Source organism: Leptonotus elevatus, chromosome 12, assembly GCF_054856555.1.
Source record: "Leptonotus elevatus isolate MCC_2025b chromosome 12, RoL_Lele_1.0, whole genome shotgun sequence".
Taxonomy (NCBI): domain Eukaryota; kingdom Metazoa; phylum Chordata; class Actinopteri; order Syngnathiformes; family Syngnathidae; genus Leptonotus; species Leptonotus elevatus.
The window spans coordinates 15,822,534-15,849,747 of NC_141250.1; the positions used below are offsets into that span (position 1 = coordinate 15,822,534).

A 27,214-nucleotide genomic window follows, 5' to 3' on the forward strand; every position below is an offset into this window, starting at 1 on the left:
CAAACCCCCTGGGGTTCGATTGAATCCAGATTTAGAAGAACTGGAATAGATGCATTCATTGACTGGGGGACCAGCTAAAGAGATGTGCAAGTTTGTGTTCCTTTCCGCTGAGACAATTTCAGTATTTTTCATTTAACTCTGGTTTACATCGTGTCTTCCTTAATCTCCTGCAGTAGGAAATCGATGCCTGCACACAAATGGCACATCTGTCGTCCGAAGAGAAAGAAAATAGAAGTAGCGGAGGCACGTCACCTCCAATGAATATTAAAGGCACGGATTAACTGTGTTGTAATGTGGGCTAATCAGTGAAAACTCTTATCTCATTATGGTCTTTGTCTCCTTACTCAAGCAGCCATTAGCCCAGTGGGCAACAGTGCTATAGTCATACCTGGTGCGCTCCAACAAACACCCGCACGCACGCACACACCAACGCCACTCATTAAAAATGTTATTGTTCCCTTTTGCCCGGCAGTGTTCATTTAAAAATACCTCCCTGATTATTTATCTCGTATACTCACAGAAGATGCAGTAAATAGCGGAGGACAGCATTGATGGTGCTGTTTTGTCCTGTTGCTGCAAGAAATTGCTGCGGACCAACTATTTTTAGCAGTCATTTAAACAAAGATGCACATTGTGATAAAGGAGTTGAGGATTATTTCTGGGGGGTTGAGACAACAACAGAGGTCGATGGGATATTTTCGGTGTGGTTCAAAGACAGAGAGGAGGATTGGGATCAGACAATGCAGTGGCCTATGGTGAAATATTTACTTGGCCTAGATTCATATCAAATGGCCTCAAAGATAACAGGTTACGCAACCAAACGGGATCTTAATGTGTTCTGTTTTAATGAACACAAGAGGGGTCTTTAAATTAGAATTGTAGTCGGTTTAAAATAGCTTCGCTGATAACTTGTTGGAACAATGTTGTTACCTAAATTGTGGGCAAACCGTTCGGTGACAAACAGCAGTTGGCTATTGTCCCTGAATGTCTCTAATTAGCTGCTCTATTCACAAAGCTTGCCTTTTAAGTTCAATGTTTAAAAAAAAAAAAGAAAAAAAAAAGCTCTGAAGCACTTGCCTGTACTGTTCTTTTTCGCTCAGGGTTAGTGAGAAAGCGCAGATAAAACAGCTTTTGTTGAACCAATTGAAAGGACAAATGTCTGCCATTTCCATTCGAGGCGTTTGGGGTTTTAAACTGCTTTTTTTCCCCTGAAAATATTTGTCCAAGAAAAGTAGACAATACATGCTTCTTTGGGAATAAACAGCCAAGTAGCTTCATTAGGAAATAAAGCCACATTTCCTTTTCAGTTCGGCTCACTATGGTATGCTTTAACATAAATCGTCCAACACTAAAACTTGAATTTATATAGACTCTTGCCTGACAGTCTATCATCACACCTAACACAACCGAGTAGACCATTTTGAAATCCATGTGGTGAACCAAACCTGTCAAACAATAGTTGACTCGATTTTAGCAGCATGGTAACACATTATTGCCACAATTTCTTCCCGCAGATGGCGACTCAAACTGCTTGATGGCGTGAGAAACAATTAAGCTGCACAATGACGACTGGAACAAGAAGCCATCACTGCTAATGGAATGATGTCTTGCTGTCACAAGGGTATTTAACAGGCACCGCAATGGGGTGAGCATAGACCTCCTACTTTGAAGTCCTTTAAGCACTAAGCCTGCCCGTAAAGGATGTTCTCATGTAAAGCCATTTGTGTGGGAAGATCGAAAATCTGTACGGTTTCTGCTAATATGGGCCAAATTTTTTGATCAACAATTGGGTAACATGAACGAATCAATTATTATTATTATTATTTTTTTATCCTAATCAGATTTATTGTCTAAGTATGTAAAAACACAACAGGAATTTGTCTTCACAGGCACAAGTACGAGAAACACCCAAAATAACAGACCAACAGAGGAAGACAGAACGGGAAGCCTGGCGGTTCCCAAATTAGTGCCCCAAATTTCTTAGATGAAAAAAAAAAAAAAAACCATGAGCAAGGAAGGAGGGGCTGGGTGGGATAAGCAAGACCCAATCTGTGCTCCTTTAAAGGGGAGCACAGGAGGATGGAGTATCTGTATTCTAAAACCTTGTTTACATACAATTTGCATATTGATTCCAATAAAGCCTCCAAGACGCATTGCCATAATGTGAATATAGCTCAGCTTCTTAAAGTTGATACCATTTTCTTCTTCAGTCAGAAACTAGTTTAGACCGCATCAATTGCACCCCTGCTGGTTACAGCTCAGTAGTGCGCCGTGTTTTGCCTCAAGTCACAATTATGCAGTAGTTCCACACAATAAACAAAGTCTTAAGTCCGCATTTTGACATGAAATTGACATCATGGCATTTAAGATGGTTCTTTTGCACATACAAATGGTGTAGCGTGTCTAGTCCACTCTGAAACATACAGTATGTCCAAATCCCTGCACCTTCAAGGATGGTGATTCCATTTTCGAGCAAATCTGTTTCAATCTCAGTCGCAGGCAAGAACTCCTCAAGAGCTCAGGTTTGCAGTGTAAGTTACCATGGTGATGTGGTATCAGATGGTAACACATTCAGTGACGTGAAAAGTATCGAACTCAACCCAACGGTCACAAAGGCTGTTTAATAGATTTGGCTAATGGACTTGTGATCCACCATTTTTGTTTTGGTTGTGCATAACTCGCATGTTTAAATACATACTTACACTTAACTATTCGCTGTGTCTACGTTGCCACTCTGCAATGACGCTGATAGCTTGAGGTCGACTACTGTAAACACTAAAGATGTGTTTTGGATGCTACACTGGAGACAACGGGTGGTTGGTAGGCGCAGCAAACTACCCGGTACTTCAAGAAACATTTTTCTAAAAAATAAAACCGGTAATACATCCTCTAATATAACATCCACAAGTGCTTCGAAGCCAACCTGAAAATGCTAACGCTAACGCCACCTGACAAGCAGCTTGCAAAACACCTCCTGTGTAAGTGTAAAAAGACGGACAATATACTGTAGTGTGCTTATCCAATGAAACGGAGGCAAGTCATAGTCAATCAAAATCCCCTTTATTGTAAAAATGAACGTCAAGTCACAAATGTTCTTTACAATAAGTTTTATCTGCCCCACTAGTCTAAACACTGATGAATATTGTGCAATCTGAATTAAGTAGAAAATCATTGTTGTTTTTTTCCATCTCAGGAGGCGGCCATTTTGTATTGTATTGCCACTTGCTGTCGAATGAAAATTACATTACCGTGCCTAAAGGCTGAGCTTGCGAACGTCACATGACCAAACCCAGTAAACAGGTGCATATATACATCTATCAAATTACTTTTGACTAGTCTAGCAGTGCTGTTTAACAAAATGGTCCTTTGGAATCAGTTTTGTTTTCTCCAACGTTATTGGCAATTGGCTGTCACAAACAAGGCTTTTTAGAATCGATAATCCTATCAATTACTGAGGTAATTTTATGGACTTTTTTCTCATGTAAAATGAGTGCATTGGCTCACTAGAGGTTGGGAAACACTGCCTTAGAGCAAACATAGTGATTGGCCTTCATATGTATGCGATTCATCACACTTGGATTCCCTCTCCACACCACCGTCAATTTAAATGTCATAAATTTTTCACTGCATGAAAACAGCATGCCGATTGTGTCAGTCAGGAAGTTTGTGTGTGACCACAAACCGCTGTCATCATAGAAAACAAAACAGATCCGGTAGGAGTACATATATCACAGGGTCTTCAGGGGTCTGGGTGATGTTTCAGCCTCGACCATAATGTAGCCTGGAGCTACGAGCCTCAAGCAAAAAGCAAAGGCATTGATTTGGGGGGCGTCTCGTAATTTCAGATCAGTCACACTCTGATCACTCACATTGGGTGTTTTTCATCAATCAGACGTGGACTTTTGAATTGTGCTTCAAAAGATCAATTATATAATCATGTACATTAAGATACAGACCTTAAAACACACATGGATCAAAACACAGTTTCAGCACATGGTTTAGTTACTTTCCTGCATTTGGTTGGTTTGGTATGTGGTTCTATTGGCCCTGGATTTCAGACATCAAAGTGTTTTTATGGGATTCCTAAAAATCTGACACAGGATGTATGTTATAATATAGATTGGGATGCAACGATAACGTATCAATATCGCGATACATTGCCACAATATCATCGTTGTCGTAGCACATCTGCTAAAAAGGTATTCCATTTGTGCAGTTGTCGCACCCTCTGGTGTTTAGTTCATTAGTGCAGTTTAATAATAATTAGGAATGTTTTAGCCACTGCGGCGGTAACTTATCACTCCCATAAATCAGTCATACCATATCATCTCCGTCAAAAAACATGACTTTTCGCCCGCTTCAGCCGAACACAGAATTACGAACTACAAAGACCATGACAATAGGAGCACATGACAATGACATGACATGGCCAAGCCTAATTCTTTATAATTGCAGTTATGTACAAAAACACGATATTGTGCTTTTTTTTCACCCCCAATATTGTGCTTTTTTTAGAGTATGATGAGCTTTTATAGTCACCATCCCCACAATTTCATGATATTTGACATATCGTGCGATTCATATCGTAATATTTATTGTTTCACGATGTCAGGATATCGTTACATCCCTAAATATAGTGTTCTGCTCATTAGCATACATTTTCTTTGAGAACTGATACTGTGAAGAAACACTTCAAGGTTCTTACTGTATATTTACAATTGAAGTGTCCTAAACAACCGACAAATTGCAGTGGTACCTTGACTTTAGAGTGCCTCAAACTTACCAGTTTTCCAATATACGAGCTGTCATTCGGATTCTTTTTTTATTCCTTTAGTGTTGAGAGCGTAAATTTGACGTACAAGCAAGAGGGTGGCTGCGAATACCAGAACATCCCCTCAGCATTCCACATCTAACTCACAATTTGAAATACTGTATACAAGCACAGTGGCAGAATAAATTCAACTTGCAAATCAAGGTACGACTCTTTTCCTATTACCATCACCACACACAGTATTAGCAACTCCTTTGCAAGCGCATGAACACATATTTGAATTGAGTGTAACAACTTGGCACGACAACTTGTGCAATTAGTAAGACCTTTTAAAATGTTTCTTGATGCAGCAAGAACATATAATTTTGGTCTAAATATTTCCTGACAGGTTGGAGCTGCCTTCTTGACCTTCATAAAACTATTGGGGAAAAAAAGCTTTCTCCAAGAGCGAATTTTGCTTAGACTATTAGAAAAAATGGTACTCATGGGCAGAAAAGGAACCACTAGCCTTGATTTGTACATCATCTGTGTTGGTGCTCTCTTTGCCGGTAATGGAAGAGGCTGGTGGAGTCAAGCTCACCCGCGTAGGAAATTGCCTCCGCAAAGAGCTTTGCAACCTGGAAACAGTGGGGGGGATAAAATCTCAGAAAGAATACTCTATTTTCTTTGAGATTGTACACTTAAAAGAGGTTGTTTAAATTACTGACCTGATAATTAGTGATCAGCGGTACGCCGTGATCAACAGCCATTCTGCGAATGAGGAAGTTATCCTTCAAATGCTGTGTGTTGTTGGTAGGCAAGTTCACTACCAAGTCGATTTGACCTTCACTGATCAAGCTACGAAAACACGAAGAAACAGTATAAGCAAAGAAATTCACGGCCTAAATTATAAACCAGTGGACCAGATTCTTTTTATGTCTTTTGATGTGCCATGAGGCTGAAAAGGCCGTAGAATCGACTGCTAACATTAGCTTCCAGTGCTAGCGCTATATAAGATAGTTTGTTATTTACATTAACAGTATTTGACTTCATTTTATACTTGTGACAATAAATAATGTAAAAAAAATAATAATAATAAAAAAGAAGTATGAGGTTCATCTGAGACTTTGATTTTACGTCCATCAACCATCATTCAAGTTAATCTTATAACATACCAACTTCCCTACTAGTTTAGACTAATAGTGCCCACTTGTTCATGCATTTATTAAGCAAAAACAACCATGAGCTTCTAGTTTTTATAATTCAAGCATACAAGTGGTGACGCCCTCCAGCCAAAACAATTAAAAATTGGGCAGTACCATCTGCTCCGAGTCACTGAGCAAATATCCTAATTTCAAACTAGCTACCCAAAAAAAAAAAAATTATGGAACAAGACCTTGTTGAAGTTTTGTTGTTGGTTCGTTTTACAGTGTTTGATATGAAGGTAGAAGAAAACACACAATTTGCTAACTTTGTATTAGGGATTGGCAGGTATTGGGGGTAAACAAATAAGAGCTTATTTCCTTCACAGGTGTTTGCAATATTGGTTGTTTTTATGTTATGCCGAGTGGCTTGCATGTCAAATCGATGTATAAAAATGGACAATGTGAGCGATATGAAAGTTGTTTTTAACTCATTAGATTGGACGCTCACAGTTGAGGCGTATTGTGAGCGACAGCTGTTTCTTTTTTGGTCTCACTGTTGTTTCATTTGATGGTTAGATGTCATTGCTGGGGGCTTAGTTATGTTTAAATTCTAGTAACATTTTTCTTTTTCAATTTTTATCACACACACTCTCTCTCTCTCTCACCCAGTCACACATACTGTATACGGCGTGCCTTTTCATGCTGCGGTGTGTGTGTGTGTGGAATCACGAATAGATTCCAAAAGAAGATATGAAAGACAGATGACAGGAGGGAACACAGGTCGTGTTCCTCTATAAAGTGTTGGCCCGTGCGCCACCTCGCACAGCTGATGCCTGCCAGACTTGGTGTGTGTGTGTGTGTGTGTGTGTCAATGCGTGTGAGCGTAATCCCTGCGACACCTCATTTCAAACAGATGGCATCGCCGTTGCGTAGTCATAATATCTTTGTGGAGGCATTGCCCTCGAACTAACGTAACCTTCAAGGTGCATCAATTATTGTACACGGCTACAAACTTGCTCCGCGGTGAACTGAAGGAGTAATTGAGCACAACGTCTTGTGTCTATCATGTGTTTTTGTACTTATTGCAGTGGTCCTTAACCTTGTTGGAGGAACTGAACCCCAACAGTTTCCTACGCGCATTCAATCAGTCAAATTACAAATGTGCAGTGTTAATAATAATAATAATAATGAAATAATGATAAAAATAATGCTTTCCCTCCTATATTGTGTTTGACATTGCTGTCATGATGGAGCGGTAGAAGACTCTGCTCACTCCATATTCATCCCCAAATGCAATGAAGTGGACTTCTGAGTCTACTGCTCTTTCTTTGATCTTGGCAGCATATAACAGAGATAATGAAGGAGGTTTTCCCTCAGATCTCAGCATCATATGCTGATCCGATATCCTAATTTGGAATTTAAAAAAGGTTTACTTATTACTTTAGTACCCCCCCCCCCCCTCTAGGGATGTTTGGGTCTACTTTTAACAGTCAGACTTTGTTATTGTATAAAAAAATAAATGATCCCCAACCTCTTTATACTGGGCAAACTGGTCTGTCCTTCGGTGGGCCAGGCTACTGGAGTTGCTGGTACATCGTTGGCACAAAGCCAAGCTGAGGTGGATTCTGTAGCATAGAGCTGCAGGACGGCAAACAGAAAAACAACAATGGTCTTACATCATGGAAAAATAAAAGTGGGAAAATTGACTAAATACATTCACAGTGGAAAAGTAGTCAAATCAAGACGATCAAGAATATGTATCGCTTCTTTTGTTTTGGAAGCTATTGTCAAACTAATAATGTTAAAATGTCACATGCTTTGGAACAATAGCCAATCAGGAAGCAAATTGAAGTGTACTATTCCATGTAGTCCAACTCCTCTTGTACCACAATAGAAATGAGAAGAGTCGATGGTGTTGGTGTTCGAGTATTCTTTCCTCATTTTTTTTTATTTTCTGGCAGTCGTCTGCCCTGCCCTGTGGCACATTGCTGCTTGTCACAGGTCAGTTCAGGAAGTACGCCAGGTCATCTTTGATCACGCACAGTGGCGTGCGAAGGGCGAGTGGGGGTGGAGGGGCGGGGTAGTGTCATCCAGCACCCCGCACCTCTTCAACGAATAACTTAGAGCATCGAAACATCCATGAGCAGGCAAAACTACCCTCGAACCGTGTGCACAAACCAGCAAAAATTATCGTCCCCACCCCACCCGAAGGGGCATCCATGTTTGAGACGCCGGACAGCGACAGGCAGAACAGAACAGAGAACTAAAGTATCCCCCCGCCCCCCCAGGCCATTTTTCCCCTCCCACGTGGATGATGGTTTCTCAACGGGCATCATTCACGCATGCTTGCCCCGGGCAGCCACAGTGCTTTTGCATGCCACTGATCGCCCATGACTTGTCATTTGGTGGAAAATACTTTTGATTGTCGGTGGACAGATTGCTAAGTGGGTGGTGTGCAGAGTTGGTCATCTTGAATAGACCACACAGTATGAGAGTAGTGAGAACACACATTTCTTGAACACAAACTGCCATGTTTTTTTGTTGTTTGGGGTTTCTTACATTTTTAAACATATGCTAAGATACTACATTAAAGTTTACATGTGTAGCATGCTTTGGAAGTTTGCTCTGTAACAATGGACATGAGCAGCTCTATTAACATTAAGTAATGTCTTAAATATATCCAATAAATCGAGTCAGTTTTGGTGAACATGAAATGTTTTTGGTACCTACCTTGAAGCCCTCTTCTTTCAGTTGATGGGCTGTAGCCAGGAAATTGGGCCGGAATGAATACTGGCAGAAAAAAAAAAAAAAATTACAGAATCACAGATTCAGACCTGATCCTGCACGTTTTAATTTTAAACATCTTAAAACAAACATGCATTCATCATCAATGTTGTTCCATACTAACGTGTAAATATTGTATCGTTAACCAGATAGCCTTCAAACCAAAAACCTTCACTAGACCCTGGAGATAAGTTCACAGTGTGCTACAGCTGTGTTCTGGATCTGTCAGCCATGTTGGGGTGTATTTGTGACCCCAGGCATTTGCCTTGAAGTGGTCCACTTCCCCAAGGGTGCCAATTACACAGCCTTTGTAATGAATGCTTTGTTAAAGTTGGATTAGTCAAACTCACAGTTTGACAGCCCATAGTGGCAGCAGGACTTAATTACTCAAACTCATGTATGTGGTGACATGAGATGGTGCAGAGGCAAGCTTTTGGTGGCTGGCCTTTTCACAAAACGTTTAAACCATTAATTATGATGCTAAAGTAAAAGAGGAGTATTTCAGAATAAATCATTTAGGACAGATAAACAGTTATTGCATTGTATGACCCAGGTAGATGAAGGGATTCATTCGAATGTCCAATTGAGTGTTATGCGGTCAGGTCTTACCTGAATCCCGATCAGGATGCCCTTCTGTGGCAGCTTAAATCCTGTGGAAAGCATAGCCTTCAGGAAGGCTGAATAAATGTTTGGTCCAAAACAGGCAACCTAAAAATCAAATCATAGAATAGATATGACAACATAGTTTGGTATTTTAACATTTCCGATTAATATTAACTCATTTGAACTATTTATATTAAATTTAACATTTTTTCCCCACTTTTGTTAACAAGAGTATGAAAACCTAAAAAATATATATTGTACATTTAGAACAGATATAAAATTTGTGATTAATCGTGAGTTAACTAGTGAAGTCATGCGATTAATTACAATTACAAACTTTAATCGCCTGACACCCCAAATTTTTAATAATGTTTTCTTTTTTCATTAATTCACTGCCATTGACGACTATAGACGCGAAACATTAATTTGAACAATTTCTATTAGTTTAACATTTTTTCCACTTTTGTTAACAAGAGTATGAAAACCTATAATTTTTTTATTTTACATTTAGAACAGATATAAAATGTGTGATTAATCATGAGTTAACTAGTGAAGTCATGCGATTAATTACAAATATAAAAAAAATATCGCCTGTCGCCCCTAATTTTTAATACATTTTTTTTATGAATTTATGGCAGTGAATGAGTTAATGGAGCAGACTCTTTTACCAAGGATGTTACACAACACATTAAGCAAACAAGAGAACTATATTTGAAGAGATAAACAGATTATGAATGTCACTTAAATAAGCATACTTCTCCAGTAGAGGCCATCTCGCATCGAAGTACAGGATCTGCATCCCTTAGACGCGGCCAAGAGAACATGGGTGCCTGGTGGGAAATGGAGAGACAAATAATGCTGTTTTCATGCTTTTGAAATATTCGGTATCATGTGAGTTTTAACCGGACTTGGAAAACCCAATTGTGAAGTTTTAATTTCAGCTAGCATAAATCTGTTTACTATCAAGTTAAAAGTGTTTAATATGACAATTTCCAGGATACTGCTGCCATCTACACAGAAAACCTATTGAGCCCCATAAAGGCTTACAATTACAAATGAGTGAAATATAAATTGTACAGCTTTGTGGTCAAAACTGAGACTATTAATCCTGAGAAAGACAAAAATATAGAAGGCAAATAATTCTATTTGATGTAAGATTGCGTAAAAGAACCAAATGTGGTATAAGAGGAAACAAATCCTCTTCTTTCCCAAGTAAAAACGGCAGTGCAGTAGAAAGTGGTTGGTGTTTGAACACACACAGAGACGGCCGGAACCACTAGAGGGATTCATCCTTGAGACGAGTTATCTAATCAGCTGAATGTAATGTGAGCATACCAATGTCCAAGAGGACAATGTGGGGAATGTGGTAACGCTTATCATCTCACTGTTCAAAGAGTGCCAGAAAGAAAGGCGACGCTCTGTAGACAAGACAAGAATATTTCATATAGGATGATGGGTCATATGACGTCCATCATTTTAAATGTTTGACATGTACACTCTAAAAAGAGAATTGTTGAACCTATTTAAGATTACAAATTGAATTGCTGACCAACTTTAAAAATAAAAAAATAAATCACTTCAAGTGGTAACACGATTGAATTAAGTTAGTCCAAAGTGAATATATTAAGTTTAACTAATTATGAGTTTACTCAACTTTATATATTCACCTGATTTAAGTTAATCCAAAGTGACTTAATTTCAAAGTATTAAGTTTAATGAACTCATAAGTACTTAAACTCAATATATTGGATTAACTTAATTCAATCGTGTGTTACCACTTGAAATTATTTTTTTAAATTGGTCAACAATTCAATTTGTAATCTTAAATTGGTTCAACAATTCTCATTTTAGAGCGTACACAAAAGGTATGAGTTTGTTATTTTGTCTGTCACTTTGATACTTGTCAAGTAAACGCAGTGTAATGGAGTTTTCATTAGTTTCCATAGTATAAAACAAACCAGATTTTATTGAAGTATAATGAATGAATGAAGAGAAGCTACATTCAAATCCTGCTAGTAGTTTTACAACTGTCAACCCCCTTGAACTGATTTCTTAATATTTAAAAAGATTAGCATGCACAATTTTATCAAACTTAAACTTGCTTCCTTTCCTCCAACGCCATTTGCCTGCCTCGCGTACACCCACCCACTCACTCCATCACTCGCAAAGCTGCACTGAGCAAATGACTGGCGACTGGTATTTCCTGTGTGAATGCATGTACTTACCGTAATGACCATGAAGGGTACCAGAAAGCTGCACTGGTTAATTATAGCTAGTTCATTATAAGACTACAGGAAATCCTGCCCTAAATCACAAGCATTGATCAAAATAATCTAGGTTTTTGACTGGATAGAAAGGTGTTTGTAAAAATTCCAGTCAAGTGAACAGGTGGTCCTAATAGAACCTGACGGTACTGTGAGAGGTAAGAATCGAGGCGGTACGTGAGCACGAGTAGATTTTAAATACTACCTTCATGAACAGGACACAGAGAAAGAAAACTCCTTTGTCTCAATTATAATGGGTAGAGTTACATTTTTGTAATGGCGTGTCAGTAAGCACAAAGCGCCAACTCACAAGAGCAGATCTTCCCCATCTCAATATCCCCACTAACCACCTACGCACCTCAGAGACAGAGAAATTGTGAAAGCCCCGCGACAATTTTATCTCAGGGTGCCAGCCAAGCTGAGGAAAATAAAGTCAAACATTTCCACTTCATATTGTTTCTGACAGTGAACCTTGTCGGAGGTGGAAGTAACATCTTTTGAAAAACATAAAAAGGAGATGGGCAAGTTGAATTTGATATTTTCAGCACATTTTTAAAAGAAACTGTGAAAGCTTTCTTCACATGAATGTATTCATGCTTATTTGAGGGTGCTTTGACACAACAACCCCTTCGTCCGTAATCAAAAACTAGTTTGTTTTCACCATTGGAGCGGTTTTATTTTGGCCGGTGTGAACGCAGAACATTAATCAAATTCGAGTGAGGCTTGTAACAAACTCTGGCATTGGTCAGTTATTGTGGGAAAGCCATAAAATAAAACCTTGACAGACTGCAAGTGACGAATAAATAGATCAGGTTCGACCCAAAACTGCATTATGGTGACAACTGTTTATACATGCATCACATATCAATACTGTCACTGTCAGACAATGACAAAATTGATATTTTAATATGGTCTCTGAATTTCTGTGTTCATGTTCATATTCCGTCTAAATCAGTTGCTATGTCACAATAATGTTTGATGATTATGTATTAGCCACTCTTAGGTTGTCTAGTTTTATGCAGTTACTATGTCTATGATGCAAGTTGCTATGGTCTTGTATTAGTCACTCTTATTTTATCATATAGGCCTTTACTCTGTCATACAATCATTTTATAATTGTCAGTATGTCGAGGCCACTTATCCGAGGTTTGTTCTGTTGTTACTTTGTATTTTTTTGGGTACAAACGCTTTTACATTTCCTCCTTTGTGTCTTGTCTGCTTTTAGGTCCAAATTCTGCTCCTCGTGTGACAAACATGGTAAAAAAAAAAATAAGGAGAAGGAAGATGTCAGAAGGACAGAATGAGAGAACAATAATGAATAAAGCAAGATGAGCTTTTTGAATGGGAATGATTTGTTCCATGTTGATTATATAGAGTTGAGATTCGTCAAGAGGCTTTATTTAAATGGGTACCCACTTGCGTCTTCTTAGTCTGTGTAATTTTAACATCATTGTGTGTTATTGTTGCAAAAGGAAAGTATGTGTTCCATCAGGAGGAAGAAGTTAAGCAGAGGTTTGTTCTTTTGTTGCATTTTCACTTGGAATAGTTTTTAGCTTCTCTCGCAGGGGTCCAAGTTTACATCCAAAGGCTCCAAGTAAACTCTGGAAGTATTTAAAGTCTGGTGAGTTGCGTATTTAGAGCTCTGATTAATATTCTCCACCAGCATGCAGACTACAAATTGAAAACTTTTGGTGGCTGGGAAAGTGGAGGATTATACCTGCCTGACTAGCTTCAAATGACAACCATTGTTACAGCAGCTCAGCCGTAATTAGAGAGAGAAATTACTTTGAAAAAAATGGCTTTGGAACAGCTGGCGAAACATAAACGCTCTCTAATCCAATCAAAGAAGTAAGTCTCAAGGCTGGTATAAGAAAGCACTACTCCCCATTCCACATCATTCTCAGGTATTTGGAGGAGGCAATAAATGCCGTCTTTGTAATGTGATTCAGTGGAAGCTGAATTTGCAGCATCTGCAGCATCTGCAGTGTGTGTCAAGATGTCATACACAGACTCCTCATAGAAATGACTGAACATAACATATACTGTGAGGAGTTGCGAGTGTTTTTACAAAAGCAACATGTACTGTTAGTAAACATAAGACCTGCGACACTTTACATCTGTAGTCATATTTGGACTTCAAAAAAAATGCTGTGCAAAATGAATGATGATGGAGGCCAATTCCCCTTCTCGGATTGGCTGACAAATTTTAGTTCAAAATATTCATCAATAACTTGTATGGGCTGAAATTTAAATTCCAAAGGGTTCTCCATGTCGGAGAACTGAATATATAACTACAATGTGTTGTACCTAGGCTAGTTGTTAAAAAAAAAAAATTAAATGTCAGTGATAAACTTATGGTTAAAACTGTGTTTGTGATTTTTATTTTTAATAATATTGATTGAAATAAAAGACATTTACATCACAATTGCAAGACGTTAAGGCAAAATCTAATACTGGTACTCGTCTGAAAAAGTTGCATCCCTAATAATGCTGCATTATTATAGCAGAAGTATATGTGCTCATATATTTTTTTCATCATAATTCCAAACTTGCCATGGGCGCCTTGACAGCGTCACCTGCTTCGCTTTGCACTACTCGACACACTTTGCCCCTCCATCACCACTTGTTCCTGCCATCCAAGGCCAAAGTCAGCTAAAAGGTAATCGAGATCAGAACTGCTGTAATTTTTTTTCTTTCCTTCTCAGACTACATTTGCATTATGTGTGTATGTAAATGTGAAGAGTAATTAGAGCCACAAAGTACCAATGTGTCTTGTTACACATTGCAACTGGTTTGGCTCACGTCCAGATTTGGCGAACATTAACAAAAAGGTCAAAAAGGCCAATGTTGCAGGTCGAAAACACCCAATTAGCTTGCATAAACCGCTGTTGCATAAAAGACCAAATTCATCCATTTTAAGGACTGTGTTCAATTTTTAAGACTAACATTGGTGTGTTAGGTTGACCTAAGTTAAGAAAAAAATTACTAAATTGTCAATTAAAAATCTAACCTAAACATGCACTAAATTTTGTGATACATTTATTGTCTGTGCAGACTGAATTTCCCATTTCTGATTTGAGAGTACTTTTGAAAGTCATCCAGTTGTAAATGCTTTCCCGCCTTACCTTGATACCAACGTAGTCGACAGGAATGATGGGTCTCTCTAGCGAGGGCAGACTGGATTCGTCCACGGGCTCTCCAACCATCACTTTGGTTGCCACGCTGATAAAGTCGACGCCAATTGTTTTGGATACAAAGGGGAAGGAGCGCGATGCCCGCAGGTTACACTCGATCACCTAAAAAGAAAATAACTGTGTCTCATAACCAAATAGATGATGTCAATTTTCACACAAATTATAACCTACCATGACATCATTGCCTTTTACCAAAAATTGAGTGTTGAATGGCCCCGATATTTCAAAGGCTTGCGCTATCTTTCGGGTCACCATTTTGATCTGACAAGTTGGAAAGAACACAATATACTTAGGAGCAGTTGGGATCCCGAGTTAATGACAGTTTCCATCTGGTCCGTTTACAACATTATTTGAAGACAAGTTTGAATTTGACATTCAATTCTTTTTAAAACACACATCATGTAAAACAGTGTTTTCAGTCATTTCCTAGATATTTAACGGTTGCGTCAGGTCATCATGGCTGCTTCACAGTCGAGAGGTTCTGTTTGTTTTTTTTTAATCAGACTCTTCTGTGGGGAGTTTGTTCTCTTATGTTGGCGTGAATTTTCTTTGTCAATGGCACTCGCACTCGCAGCCAAATAAATCTTGTAGATCACCTTTGTGCTCTATTAAACAAATTTCTGCAAAACAATGTTAAATATATTTACGCATAATCTTGCATTGTTGTATCAAAAGGAAGTAAAAGGTCTTGGGGAATAATAATTGCTGTTTAGCGTCTAGTAGGTATTCACCTGCGATGTTGTTGATCGCAGGACATGCGAGTGTGTGCGTGTTTTTAATTCATAACTGACCTTTTCTAAGGAACCTTGGCTAATGGTCTGTGTTGGCAGCATTAACGTAGCATCTCCTGAATGTACCCCAGCATCCTCAACATGCTCCGTGATTGCATGGACCAGCACCTAGACACATAAAGATTAGGCCGCACATTAATAACCAAGGCGTCTGCCTAATACTGTGTCTTTTTCATGAAGTGATTTGGCACAGTTCACACAATTCGTTTTAATGTGCAGTGTTAGGTTGTATACAATATTACTCATTATTATTTGTCACAGTGACACTACCAAAGATATCATTAACAGTATATAACGATGCCCTAATAAAAAAGGTAAATATAGAAAAAAGACACTTATAAAATGTAACGTGTGACTTAACTATACCTTCCCCTTCTTGGCAACAGCATCCACTTCCACCTCCCGGGCACCACGAATGAATTTGGTAATAACCACTGGATGCTCCTGAATAAAAGTAGATATATAGTTTTAATTTCTTTAATAAGAAAAGCATCACTGAATGAACTGGGTTTACGCTATTTCTGTGTAGTGTGTCACGATTCAGACAGTAAAACGTGTTTTACTTTTTCTGACATAAAACCAGATTTAAAATTAAGATAAGACAGCGGTACTGAGTTGAAGACGGGGATCTTCACACTAAAAAGGAAATCTGCTCAGATCAAGCTTGTGGAACTGCCAATGTGGAGTAAACAAACATTTTTCACCGGCAAAAAAAAATAAAAATGGTTAAACGTATTTGTCAGTGAATGTATTTAAATACATTTAACATATTTACAAGTAGGTTCAAATGTATTTACAAGTACGTTTGAACTTACTTGCAAACATATTCAAAAGTATTTGTATATTATAGGCTACTTTCACTTGCTAATACGTTCCAAAGCATTTGCAAATAAGTTTGAAAGTACTTATAGTTCAACTCAAAACTTATAGTTTTTCCCATAACGCCATAGCTATTTGACTTGCACATAAACTGTGGCATTATGGGGGGGGAAATGCCGAACGGGAATCATGCACTGCAAACATAATCATAAAAATTAAACATAAACAATGGTTACTTAATTTTCAAGCGTATTGGTATAAAGTAGACCAAATACAAAAAAAAAAAAAAAAGTGTGCGTGTCTATCTTGTCTATGCACAAGTCAATACCTCATGGCATTAAGTTTTTAGCATTCAGCCTACAAATACGTTTGAATGCATTTGCCAGTCAAAAATGTTTACTTCACACTGGCAGTTCCACGCTTGCGTAAATTCCATTTTGCACGAAAAAGGCCTCAGAAAAGCAAAGAGCAGACAAAACAACTAACATGCTTGCTCTGCTGCACTGCAGGTAGAAATGTGTGTGCATAAAATACAGCATGGGTGTATTATAGCCATAAGTACTGTATTGTTATTTTAGAGGGACAGCTGCCCCTGAACCACTTGGGGGTGCAAGAAGAAAAAAATGGGCACACTCGGCTAGCCAACAGCTACATCAGCTGCTAGCAGCAGATAATTGAAAGCAGAGGGAGAACTCAGCATGATGTGTACATGTAGTGTGTGTGTGTGTATGTGTGGCCATTAGCCCCAAGTAGAAGCAAGGATACACGCACACAAACGCGCTCTCTCACACACACGCACACACCCATTGGACATCGCTCTCACCTGGGACACCTGAACGGCCTCCTTCAAAAAGCGCTTCATCTCCTCCTCGCCGTGTGCGACGTTCATTGCCGAGCCACTGAAGCAACAAAGACGGAAAGAAAAGGACTGAGGCAGAAGGCCACATGAGAAGAGGAGAAGCAAAGAGGAGCGCATAAAAGCTTCAAACGCTCATTATCTTTCTGTTGCATCACCAACGGGAACAAGGTCTGGAAACAGTAAAAATGGCGAACAACCAATGTAGCAATTGAGATGAAAAGCACTGCGGGCTCTTGAAACCAAGTTCACAAGTTTTTGTGGGAATATGTGACGTTAGAATGCTCGCAGGGTTATTTTTGCGATTAGAAAGAATGGGCTGTAGGGGGGAAGAGGATAAATGAAGGCCATGGGCTTGGATGACAGCTGTGAGGAACACAAACAAACCCAAATGATAACTGATCATTCTTCCAAGGATCTGCAAGAGGGAATCATACACATATGCAGTACATTCAGGAACGTTCCCTTTCTATCGATACTTACTAGAAGTTAAATTTAGATCTGAATCTCACATATTGCGATAAATCAAGTATATATCAGAGATATTTTCTATGGTATCAATTATGCAATTTAAAAAAATTAAGAACAATATTTTCAACTCAACTGTGTCATATAACCATTGTATAAAATTAATTTGTATCTCAAAAGTCTCATTGTTATTTTTAGTGAGTAAAATAAGTACAAGTACTTAAGGAATTAGAAAGTGGTTCATTAAATGAAAGTTACAAATAGCCATTTTTTTATGGCTATTCACAAACATATAGATAAAAATGTTCATCTCTTTAAGAAGAAAAAAAACAGTGACTATTTAAATTCAATTAAACACTTTCCTCACATTAATTTGGCCATACAACTGTCAAATATTATAGTTATTGTTTATGTGTATCAAAGCAGCATCACACCTTTCAAAAGTGAAGTTTACCTGAGAACATAGGACGGACGCAGTAGGCAGGGATAGCGCACCTGGTTAGCAAAGGCAAAGGCATCATCCTGAGTGGGAGGCAAACAAAAAAACAATGTATACAGAGAATGTATGCCAAATGTCATTAAGGAAGAAATTATATTGTAGACAGTTAAATGATTCATAAATACATTCTCACACTAGTAAATGTAGGGTACATCATTTTAGAAAATACTCTCTGGTTAGATGAAAGTAACTGTGAATTTAGGGCTACAATATGTATACATTTTAACGTGTGTGTATATATATATATACAAAAAAAAAGAAAAAAATAGAATATGACCAAAGTGCATAAATAAAACGTTAACCACTTGAATTTGAAACTGCACACTTTTAGACTTCAGTTATGAAAGGCTTTTACTCCAATTTCCAAAGGAAGGTCATAAAGACATTTGTAAAACATCTATTCTAACAAATTCAAAATGAAACACAACCATCTCATGCTTGCTGGAACAAATATTTCACAAGATTAAATCTAATGTATACAATTTGAACTTTACACACCTTAAAATAAAGGGCAGTGTGTCCATATTAATAGGCCTTGCAAGAAATTTTGACACCTGGTTTATAGTTGTGGTTAACCTGTCGATTGATTAAACCAAACCTAGCACAAAACAATACATTGTCGCCATCTAGTGGCAATTGCAAAAAATACTATCATCTTTCTTCTCTCTCCTCTTCCAAACTCTTTGAATGAGGAATGGGAAGAACGGATAGAAGCAATCTCCCAGCTCATGATAGTTTTAATCATGTGTTATTTTCTTTTCACTATGGCATACAAGGAGACACAACTGTCAATGCCAATATAAGTGACAATTAAAATAATTTTTTTTTTAATGGATCTCTAAATGGAATCAGAAAAAGAAGATGAAATATGTTGAAGAGAAATGTGTGTTTGCTTGTAACAGGGCGGACTGCGAGATGAATCAACGCATGCATGTGAATGCATCTCATCTGCCTTGCATGCAGAGTAGCAGCACTTGTGGCACCATGAGGTGAGAAATGATGAACGACGAATATTGAATTCCTAGATCTTGAACGGAATGATGCGGAAGTTTATATTACATGCATAGTCTAGTATTTGCAACATTACGTACGTATACAAGCTACTGTATTTTGACGGTATTCTGCATGCTACATTACACTACACTACATTCATCCAACATTGAGCAACAGACACCATATGTGCGATTTATGCGTTTCAGGAGGATTTAAGGACTTGATTTAAGACTCTCCAAGGGCCTTCTACTGTGTTAGTTACAATTCATCATTTGCCTCTTTTCTCACCTTCGCCATTTCTCAACATTCTCTCATAAGCATGCAACAAGGCAGTCTCGACAGATGCAAGTACCCCGCAGCTCAGATGGCATTATTCTCGCCAAATAAAAACAAACTCTCCAAGACCATTGAGGAAATTGATACTTTTCTTTGTCCTTTATGCTTGGTTGAAAAGATGCCTTTCTATTCCTCCGGGAATGTGGCTGGAAGTAAGTCAAATGTTTAAAACCGTAGAAATGCCTAATGCTTGATTGATAGTCCAAAACAAAAAGGCTGCAGTGTTATTCCAAAACTAGAATGACAGTTTGGAAAGGATCTGTAGTAATGCAAATATCCATCAGAATAACAAAAACCTATGCCATTAACATGGTTTTTATTGTGTTAACATACTAGTATTACAGCGATTAAAATAAAAGTATATTTAATGTTTGTTTAGGTTTACATGAAGTATATTTTACATTTGTTTAGCTTAATGTTAAAATGGTACTAAAACATTTACTTGTACAGTAAATACCAGTTTTAATATGGCCGCGGCTTGCCTGTGATTTGAATTAATAATATTTAAATTAGTCCCAATGGGAAAAACCTGAAGCCAACTAATTCACATGTATAAGGAACATGGTGTTCCACAAGGTTCAATTCTGGGGCCTCTGCTGTTTTCACTGTATTTGCTGCCTTTGGGTTCAAGGTTCAACAACAACACAATAATATGTTCTATGCAGCCCCACTAGTCTAAATATGGTATTTTGGTTAACATTACGTTAGTGGAATATGAGTTAAGCAGCAAAATCCAGTCATTTTTATTCATCATTCAGCCATTTTGCCACTTACTGTTGTCTAAGGATGACATCACAGTTGCTCAGGTCTAAGGTAACAGCCAATCGCAGCACAGCTTCAGTAAACAGGTGAGCTGTGATTGGTCATTGCCTGAGCAATGATGTCATCTTCAGTCGACAGCGAGTGACAAAATGGCCGCCGCCTGAGATGGATAAAAACAGCTGGATTTTGCTTGATAATTCATATTCCACAAACTAGACTACTGAGGTCACATATAACATATTATTGTCAAGAAATGTTTAAGGTTGACTTCCCCTTTGAGAAAATAGCAGTGCTTGTTTTCAAGTGCTCTATAAATATCGAGTTGAGGTGAGTGATCCCTGCGCATAAGAAATTGAAAATGATGAAATCAATAGTGTCAGATAGTTCTTATATTGGTGCTGAATGCTGCATTTCCCCTTACCAGAGAGTTGAGGGCCTTCCACGGTGCTTGCGCCACACCGAGGTCATCTAAGATCCTGGAGAACACGGAGCGCTCCTCAGCTCGGTCAATCTGCAGGGGACTCGTTCCCAAAATGGTCACCCCATTCAGGTGCAAAGGAGCTGCAAGGTTGTTGGGGATCTGGCCTCCCACTGATACAATAGTGCCACTGCAACCCTGGTGAGCAGACGGAAAAGAAGGAGGGAAAAAATTCAAATGAGTGAGTTTGAAAAGAGAACGGAGAAGCAGGGGGAAAAAAAAGTGAAGACAAAAGACAAAGGAAGAATATACTTTGTCCTACTGACAAGCACCTATCAACCCAGATTTATAGACTGTGGCCAATTTTAATTATTTTGAAGACTGATGACACAGAGAAAAGAGGAGACGAACAAAAACAGTTCATCTCAGCTGCGCCGTGGTTTAGTTTATCACCCGAGGAAGTGCGCGCGTCAGAAGAAAAAAAATGTCCCTGCTCCTTTTGCGAACACTTTGCAGCTCCCTTCTCAGTCTGCTTCCAGCATGACGCCGTTTCCATGGCAATGCCAGGTGGGTCTTGGAAATTCTCTTCATTATTCATGGGCTTGCTCCCCTGACCAGGGTTTATCTTCAAGCTCCAATACAGAACCCCCACCACACTCAAGGCCCCCCCACCTCCATATACACAAACACATTAAAACAAAGCCACAGGGTTATGTAGCCGTGAGAGTGAGATTTATGCTAATGCGGTCTCCTCTGAACACACAGACCTTTAATCACACTCTGGTTCAATCACAGCATTTACTGGATGCCAAAGAAAATTGACAGCAGTAAACATCTACAGTAGAATTGATTAGGGAAGGTGCCGGTAATGGTCTTGAGCATCATCTGCCTCATTCACTGTAAATTGGGCTCGTACTCAGGATGAAAAGACTCAGAACATTAACCGAGTATGATGATACATGAAATGACTTTTGAATTATTATGAATCATAAAGTATTCTTCAGGATGACACGTATTCCTCACAGTTTTGAGGCTTCGACTGTTTGTCTATATGTGTCATTGCTGCTTCCGGTGGTTCCTCACCACTTTTGCCAGCAGGCAAAAACCGTAGAACTTGTATTTATTTACCACATAAAAATGGCCGTTGCGTACTGACCTCTTGTTGGGTGATGTCCAAGATTCGCTCCAGGGTCAGCTCCTCAAAGTACAAGCGGTCACACTCATCAAAGTCAGTGCTCACTGTCTCAGGGTTATGGTTGACCACCACTGTCTTCCTGCCAATCTGTCTCAAGGCTCTGATGCTTGACACGGCACACCAGTCGAACTCAACGCTGCTTCCTAGTGGACAGAGTAGTTAATAATAATGATGATGATGATGATGGTAATAATAATAATAATAAGCCAGGACAAATGCATGACAGTATTAAATTAAATCATGATCAGATAATGCATAAAAGGTATGGAGGATCAAAACTGTCAAAATAATAAATAAATAAATAAAAATAAAACCAGATACCCAAAATATAAATTGAAAATTAAATACCCAAAAATATATAAGTTAAATAATTAAATAAACAAAAGTAAAAATTAAAAACACAAAAATGAAAATCAAGATTATTTTGGCAGTTTTGGTCCTCCATTTAAAGGAAGTCTAAACCACAATTAAAACTTAATAACTCACCAATGTGATAGGGCCCACAACCAAGAACCATAACTGACTGATCCTGAAAGTCCAAGTCGTGCTCCTAATGAATTGAATCATCAATCATCAGTTATTGGTTTGTTGTGAATGCATCTTAATATTTTGGGGATAATTCATTTAAATGTTTCTGTTTCTATAACGTTCCATAGAAACAACCTGATTGCATCTCTCACCTGCCCATGGTAGGTGCAATACAAGTAGTTGGTTTTGGCAGGATATTCTGCTGCCAATGTATCAATCTGGGAAGTAAATTGAAACAATACAGGAAAAAAATGATATAATAATACTTCATGGGACATAGCGTTAGAAATGTGAGGCAATACAGTAATTACAAGGTCATATTTTAAAAATGATGGTTTTGCTTTTCATGATGAAATTTGTCAGCATACTTTATCTCATCAAGTAACTAATACTAGAACCTCCAGACAAGAAACGAGTGCCACCCACCTGTTTGACCCAAGGTCTGATACCATGACTGAGCCTCATCTGTCTTGTTGTTGCCTCAGTCATCCCCAAAATGAGACCAAGCTGTCGGTCAGAGAAGCCCTCCTGCTTGGCCCTCAGAAACAGGTCCTTTGACACTAAGAGACTATAAGAAATGTAATTTAACCATTTTTAAACTGGCACTAACACAGATGAAGCAAAAGCGATGTTTCAGTAAACAAGAAAAAGCAGTACAGACATTATTAACAGTGTTTATGACCTAAATTCAAAATGCATTCCTAGTAGTTTTTAGCTGGTCTGAGGCTAGGAGTCTTTCAATCTGATAGAAGGAAAAAACAAAGGAAAAAAATGCAGCAAAAAAGAACGTTTATCTTCTATATGTCCAAGCGATCCTCATCTAAGAACCACCTACTGTAAGTGTTGCACATATATAATGATCCTGTGGACCAAGGGGCCCACCTGAACTTGACTCTGTGGGGCGTCCACATGCTAGCAGCCTACTTTAATGCATCAATCTCAATCACTTCTACCCGAGAGGCTATACTGTAGAGACTACAAGAGGCTGACACGTGCAAGGATGCCCATACGACAAGCAGCCATCCATTATTAAACAGTTCGGGTGGGAAGGAAACCTGCGTTGAAGTCAAATCAAATGCAGAATGACTCTTGTGAAAATTGTCCACGTTGAAGCTGGAATAAAAAATGGACTGGATACTTTAAAAAAAATTGATAGAAAGAGATCAATCTATAGTATATAATACGGATGTTTAATCAACTTTATTTCAGACTGATACCAGAACTAGTCATTTTGATACATAAAATTTCCCCAAAAAAAACAATGACAGAAAGACCTATATATCCTAATATAGCATTTTTCCTTAACATTGCATGGAATTAATGGCCTCTTTTTCTTTCAAATGTAATTTGATGTAGATTCACATAAAATTAATAAAAAATTTGTAGAAATACATATCATCAGTCCACATCAATTCTAAATATATGGTGGAATGATTCAACCAAAATAGTGTGAATACTAAATATTTGTATATTTTCCATGTCTTCAGACCATAAAGCGCTTCACTGTATAGCAATGTTATATTACCTTTTGTAGTTTGCAAGGTGCTGCTCCATTTGAGCTACCCTTTGGAGTTTGTGCAGGAACCACATGTCAATGGCTGTCAACTGGTGGATCTGATCTACAGTCATACCACTGTGGAGGGCCTTAAGGGGAGAAACATGAAACAGATGCGGCAGAACATTTATAATTCATCATAATCAAGTTCATCAGTCATTCTCCTTGTTGCAAGGGCAGAAATCCAACACATTTCCTTCAATAGAATTTAAAAATTATTTGCTTGTTCATGTAATATGCCAACTAATGGATGGGGGACTGGAGAATAAAAAATAATATATTTGTTGCTCTCTGATGTATCTTAAATGTGACAAGATGACGACAGGCGGATAAAGTCATATTTATTATATGGCACTGCTCTGTCTTATCCAACTTTAACTATTGACACAATATCAAATGCACAAACATGCTAATAATATTTTTAAAGAAAGTGTGAAATGCCAGTAGCCCGGAGGCATGTGTTTTTAATGCCTTTAACAACTTTACTTAATGTGTAAACTGCGGTATGTCTTCCTGGAGAAATATGAAAGACGAGTGCACCTTGGCAATGGAGAAAATTCTGGTGCTGGAAGGCACAGCAAGCTCCTGTTGCAAGTTGTGGGTGCTGGTCCAGGCTTTTTTCAGAGGCAATCGGGGCACAAATCCATCCACTGATGGATGGCACATCCTCAGGGCCTTCTGCATGCTTTCTTCAAAAGTCCGTCCCACTGCCATCACCTAAAGCCATTAGATTGATATATATATATATATATATATTGATATATATATATGTATATATACAGTATTTATAAATCACAGCAAAGTTTGTGATGTGTCATAATCCCATATAGAAGTGAGCGAACGAGTGACGGATAGCCATCACCTCTCCAACACTCTTCATCGCACTGCCTATTTCACTTGACATCCCCTGAAAGCGGTCCAGGTCCCAGCGGGGGATCTTGGTGACGATGTAGTCCAAACTGGGCTCAAAGCAGGCCGTGGTCTTTTCAGATACAGAATTCTTGATCTCCGGCAAGGGGATCCCAAGAGCTAACTTAGCAGCCACAAATGCCAAGGGGTATCTGTGACACATGGGACATCATGCAAGGAGACCAAAATAAATCGATGAGAGGCTAGTAATACACTTGTTTATGGCCAGAGGAGTTAAATACGTAAAGGAGTGTGGTACAATTGATATTGTGCCAACACAAACATTCACACGCCGGTGCACACTAGACAAGTGGACAGACTTCAAAAAGGGGGCCACAGCCTGGTTTGCAAATACTGTAAATCCTGGTACTGTCTGGCTGTTATTGGACTACCGTTTATACTTTGGAAGATCTTTGACACCTCAGAGAGTGAGAATGTGTCACAAATCAGGGTTAAGATGGAAAATAATGAAGAAACTACGGGACGTAGCTTACTATGGTCTATATAGTTCACAATGCTGTGTTAGGCTGAAGCGGGCAAAAAGTAATGTTTTTCGATGGAGATGTTGAAAAATATTTGCTGGTATGACAGATTTATGGGAGTGATAGTCACTGCCGTGGCCAAAACATTCCTAATTAAATTGATAGCGCACTAATAAAGTAACCACCAGATGGTGCTAGAATTGCACAAATGGAATACAACCTCACCTTTTTAAAGGGGAAGTCAGCCTTAAAACATTTATTGACAATAATATATTATATGTGACCCTCAATAGTCAAAACATGACATTCTGATTAATATTACATTTGTGTAATATGTGTTATGCAGAAAAATCCAGCCGTTGTTATCCACCTCTGGGGGCGGCCATTTTGTCACTTCAGGAAATCACAGCTCACCTATTTTCTGACGCTGAGCTGTCATTGGTTGTTACCTGAGACCTGAGCAACTGTGATGTCATTTTCAGTCAACAGCAAGTGGCAAAATGGCCGCCTTCTGATATTAATAAAAACTGGGACTCGTCAGACTGTTTTGTCAGGGAAACTCTGCCATTATTTGTCAAATTTCGAGTGAGCTCCAACTTACATAGATTTTATGTATTCAAAGTGTAGCTTCTATCCAACGGGAAATAAAACAAATTGAAAAAAATTGTAACTGCTGTATTTTGCTGCTTAATTCATATAAACCAGAATACCGTATTTAGACTATTGGGGTTGCATAGAACATATTGTTGTCAAGAAATTTTGGGGGGGTTGACTTCCCCTTTAAGAGATGCTGCTTTAATATCGTGACAACTTTAATATTGCAATATAATCGGCGCTATCGTTTTATCCCTCTTTGGTAATACAGCGTCTGCATTTCATCTCATCGGTGTACGCAAATTCACCTAATGCGACGGGTCAGTAATACATATACATCGTCTCTTACCCAGTGGCTTTGGATGCAAGAGCAGAGCTTCTCGAGAGCCGAGCGTTAACCTCAATGATGCAATATTCCAGGGACGACGGGTGGAGAGCGTACTGGATGTTACATTCACCTACGATGCCAAGATGGCGAACCACCTTGATGGCCGTTTCACGGAGCATGTGATACTCCTCATTGGACAACGTCTGGCTCGGTGCCACCACAATGGAGTCACCTGAAGATGAGGGAAAGAAGATGACAAATTAATAGTGCGTCTAAATTAGGATTAAGGTTCCCAAAAGAGCTTTAATTTTTGGCGCATTTAGATTGTGTGATTTGGATCAAAATATTTGAGAATTGGAAAAAAATGGAAAAGACACCAACTAAATGGCATCGTGTTGAAATAATGAACAAAGCAAACATGATGTCAAGGTGTTTTAATACCTGTGTGAATGCCCAATGGGTCAAAGTTTTCCATGTTGCAGACGGTGACACAATTATCTGCCACGTCCCTCACCACCTCATATTCCACTTCCTTCCAACCAAGCAACGACTTCTCCACTAGGATTTGATTGCTCATCACCAAAGCCTAGAAAAGAACATGAAAAACAAAACATAACACTTGAACTATATAGACCCACTAACATGGAAAACTTCACAATTTAAATTTACATTTCCAGTGCCTTACTTTAATAACTATTCCTCATGTTGAATAGAAGAAATGAATGTGAAAGTGACTCAGGCATTTTGAATGTTTTAACTGCCAAAAACTGTCTAAATCATGGCAAACGTTTTTTACCTGGCTGGCAATTTCCTCCAGTTTTTCCTTGTTGGCACACAGACCTGAGCCCAGACCTCCCAGAGCATAAGCGGATCGCAGCATCACTGGGTAGCCTATCTGTTCTGCAGCTTTTAAGGCATCACACACCTGAAAGTTACAAAAG

General features: G+C 38.6%; 1 protein-coding gene across 1 annotated transcript in view; it reads right to left on the reverse strand.

The window, feature by feature from the left end:
* Window positions 1–3,043: 3,043 nt before the first annotated feature.
* Window positions 3,044–27,214, reverse strand: part of cps1 (carbamoyl-phosphate synthase 1, mitochondrial) — a 30,666-nt gene continuing 6,495 nt past the window's right edge. The window contains exons 16-38 of the mRNA XM_086090790.1: window positions 27,070–27,198; window positions 26,715–26,859; window positions 26,295–26,505; window positions 24,823–25,021; window positions 24,501–24,677; window positions 23,931–24,049; window positions 22,832–22,973; window positions 22,558–22,623; window positions 22,364–22,427; window positions 21,839–22,020; window positions 20,686–20,880; window positions 18,129–18,196; window positions 17,174–17,249; window positions 15,898–15,975; window positions 15,532–15,639; window positions 14,912–15,001; window positions 14,672–14,842; window positions 10,038–10,112; window positions 9,289–9,387; window positions 8,626–8,685; window positions 7,427–7,533; window positions 5,479–5,608; window positions 3,044–5,388 (exon numbers count right to left, since the gene is read on the reverse strand). Coding sequence (XP_085946916.1) covers window positions 5,293–5,388; window positions 5,479–5,608; window positions 7,427–7,533; window positions 8,626–8,685; window positions 9,289–9,387; window positions 10,038–10,112; window positions 14,672–14,842; window positions 14,912–15,001; window positions 15,532–15,639; window positions 15,898–15,975; window positions 17,174–17,249; window positions 18,129–18,196; window positions 20,686–20,880; window positions 21,839–22,020; window positions 22,364–22,427; window positions 22,558–22,623; window positions 22,832–22,973; window positions 23,931–24,049; window positions 24,501–24,677; window positions 24,823–25,021; window positions 26,295–26,505; window positions 26,715–26,859; window positions 27,070–27,198 — 2,787 coding nt within the window. The 3' untranslated portion in view covers window positions 3,044–5,292. The remainder of the gene's footprint in view (window positions 5,389–5,478; window positions 5,609–7,426; window positions 7,534–8,625; window positions 8,686–9,288; window positions 9,388–10,037; window positions 10,113–14,671; window positions 14,843–14,911; window positions 15,002–15,531; window positions 15,640–15,897; window positions 15,976–17,173; window positions 17,250–18,128; window positions 18,197–20,685; window positions 20,881–21,838; window positions 22,021–22,363; window positions 22,428–22,557; window positions 22,624–22,831; window positions 22,974–23,930; window positions 24,050–24,500; window positions 24,678–24,822; window positions 25,022–26,294; window positions 26,506–26,714; window positions 26,860–27,069; window positions 27,199–27,214) is intronic.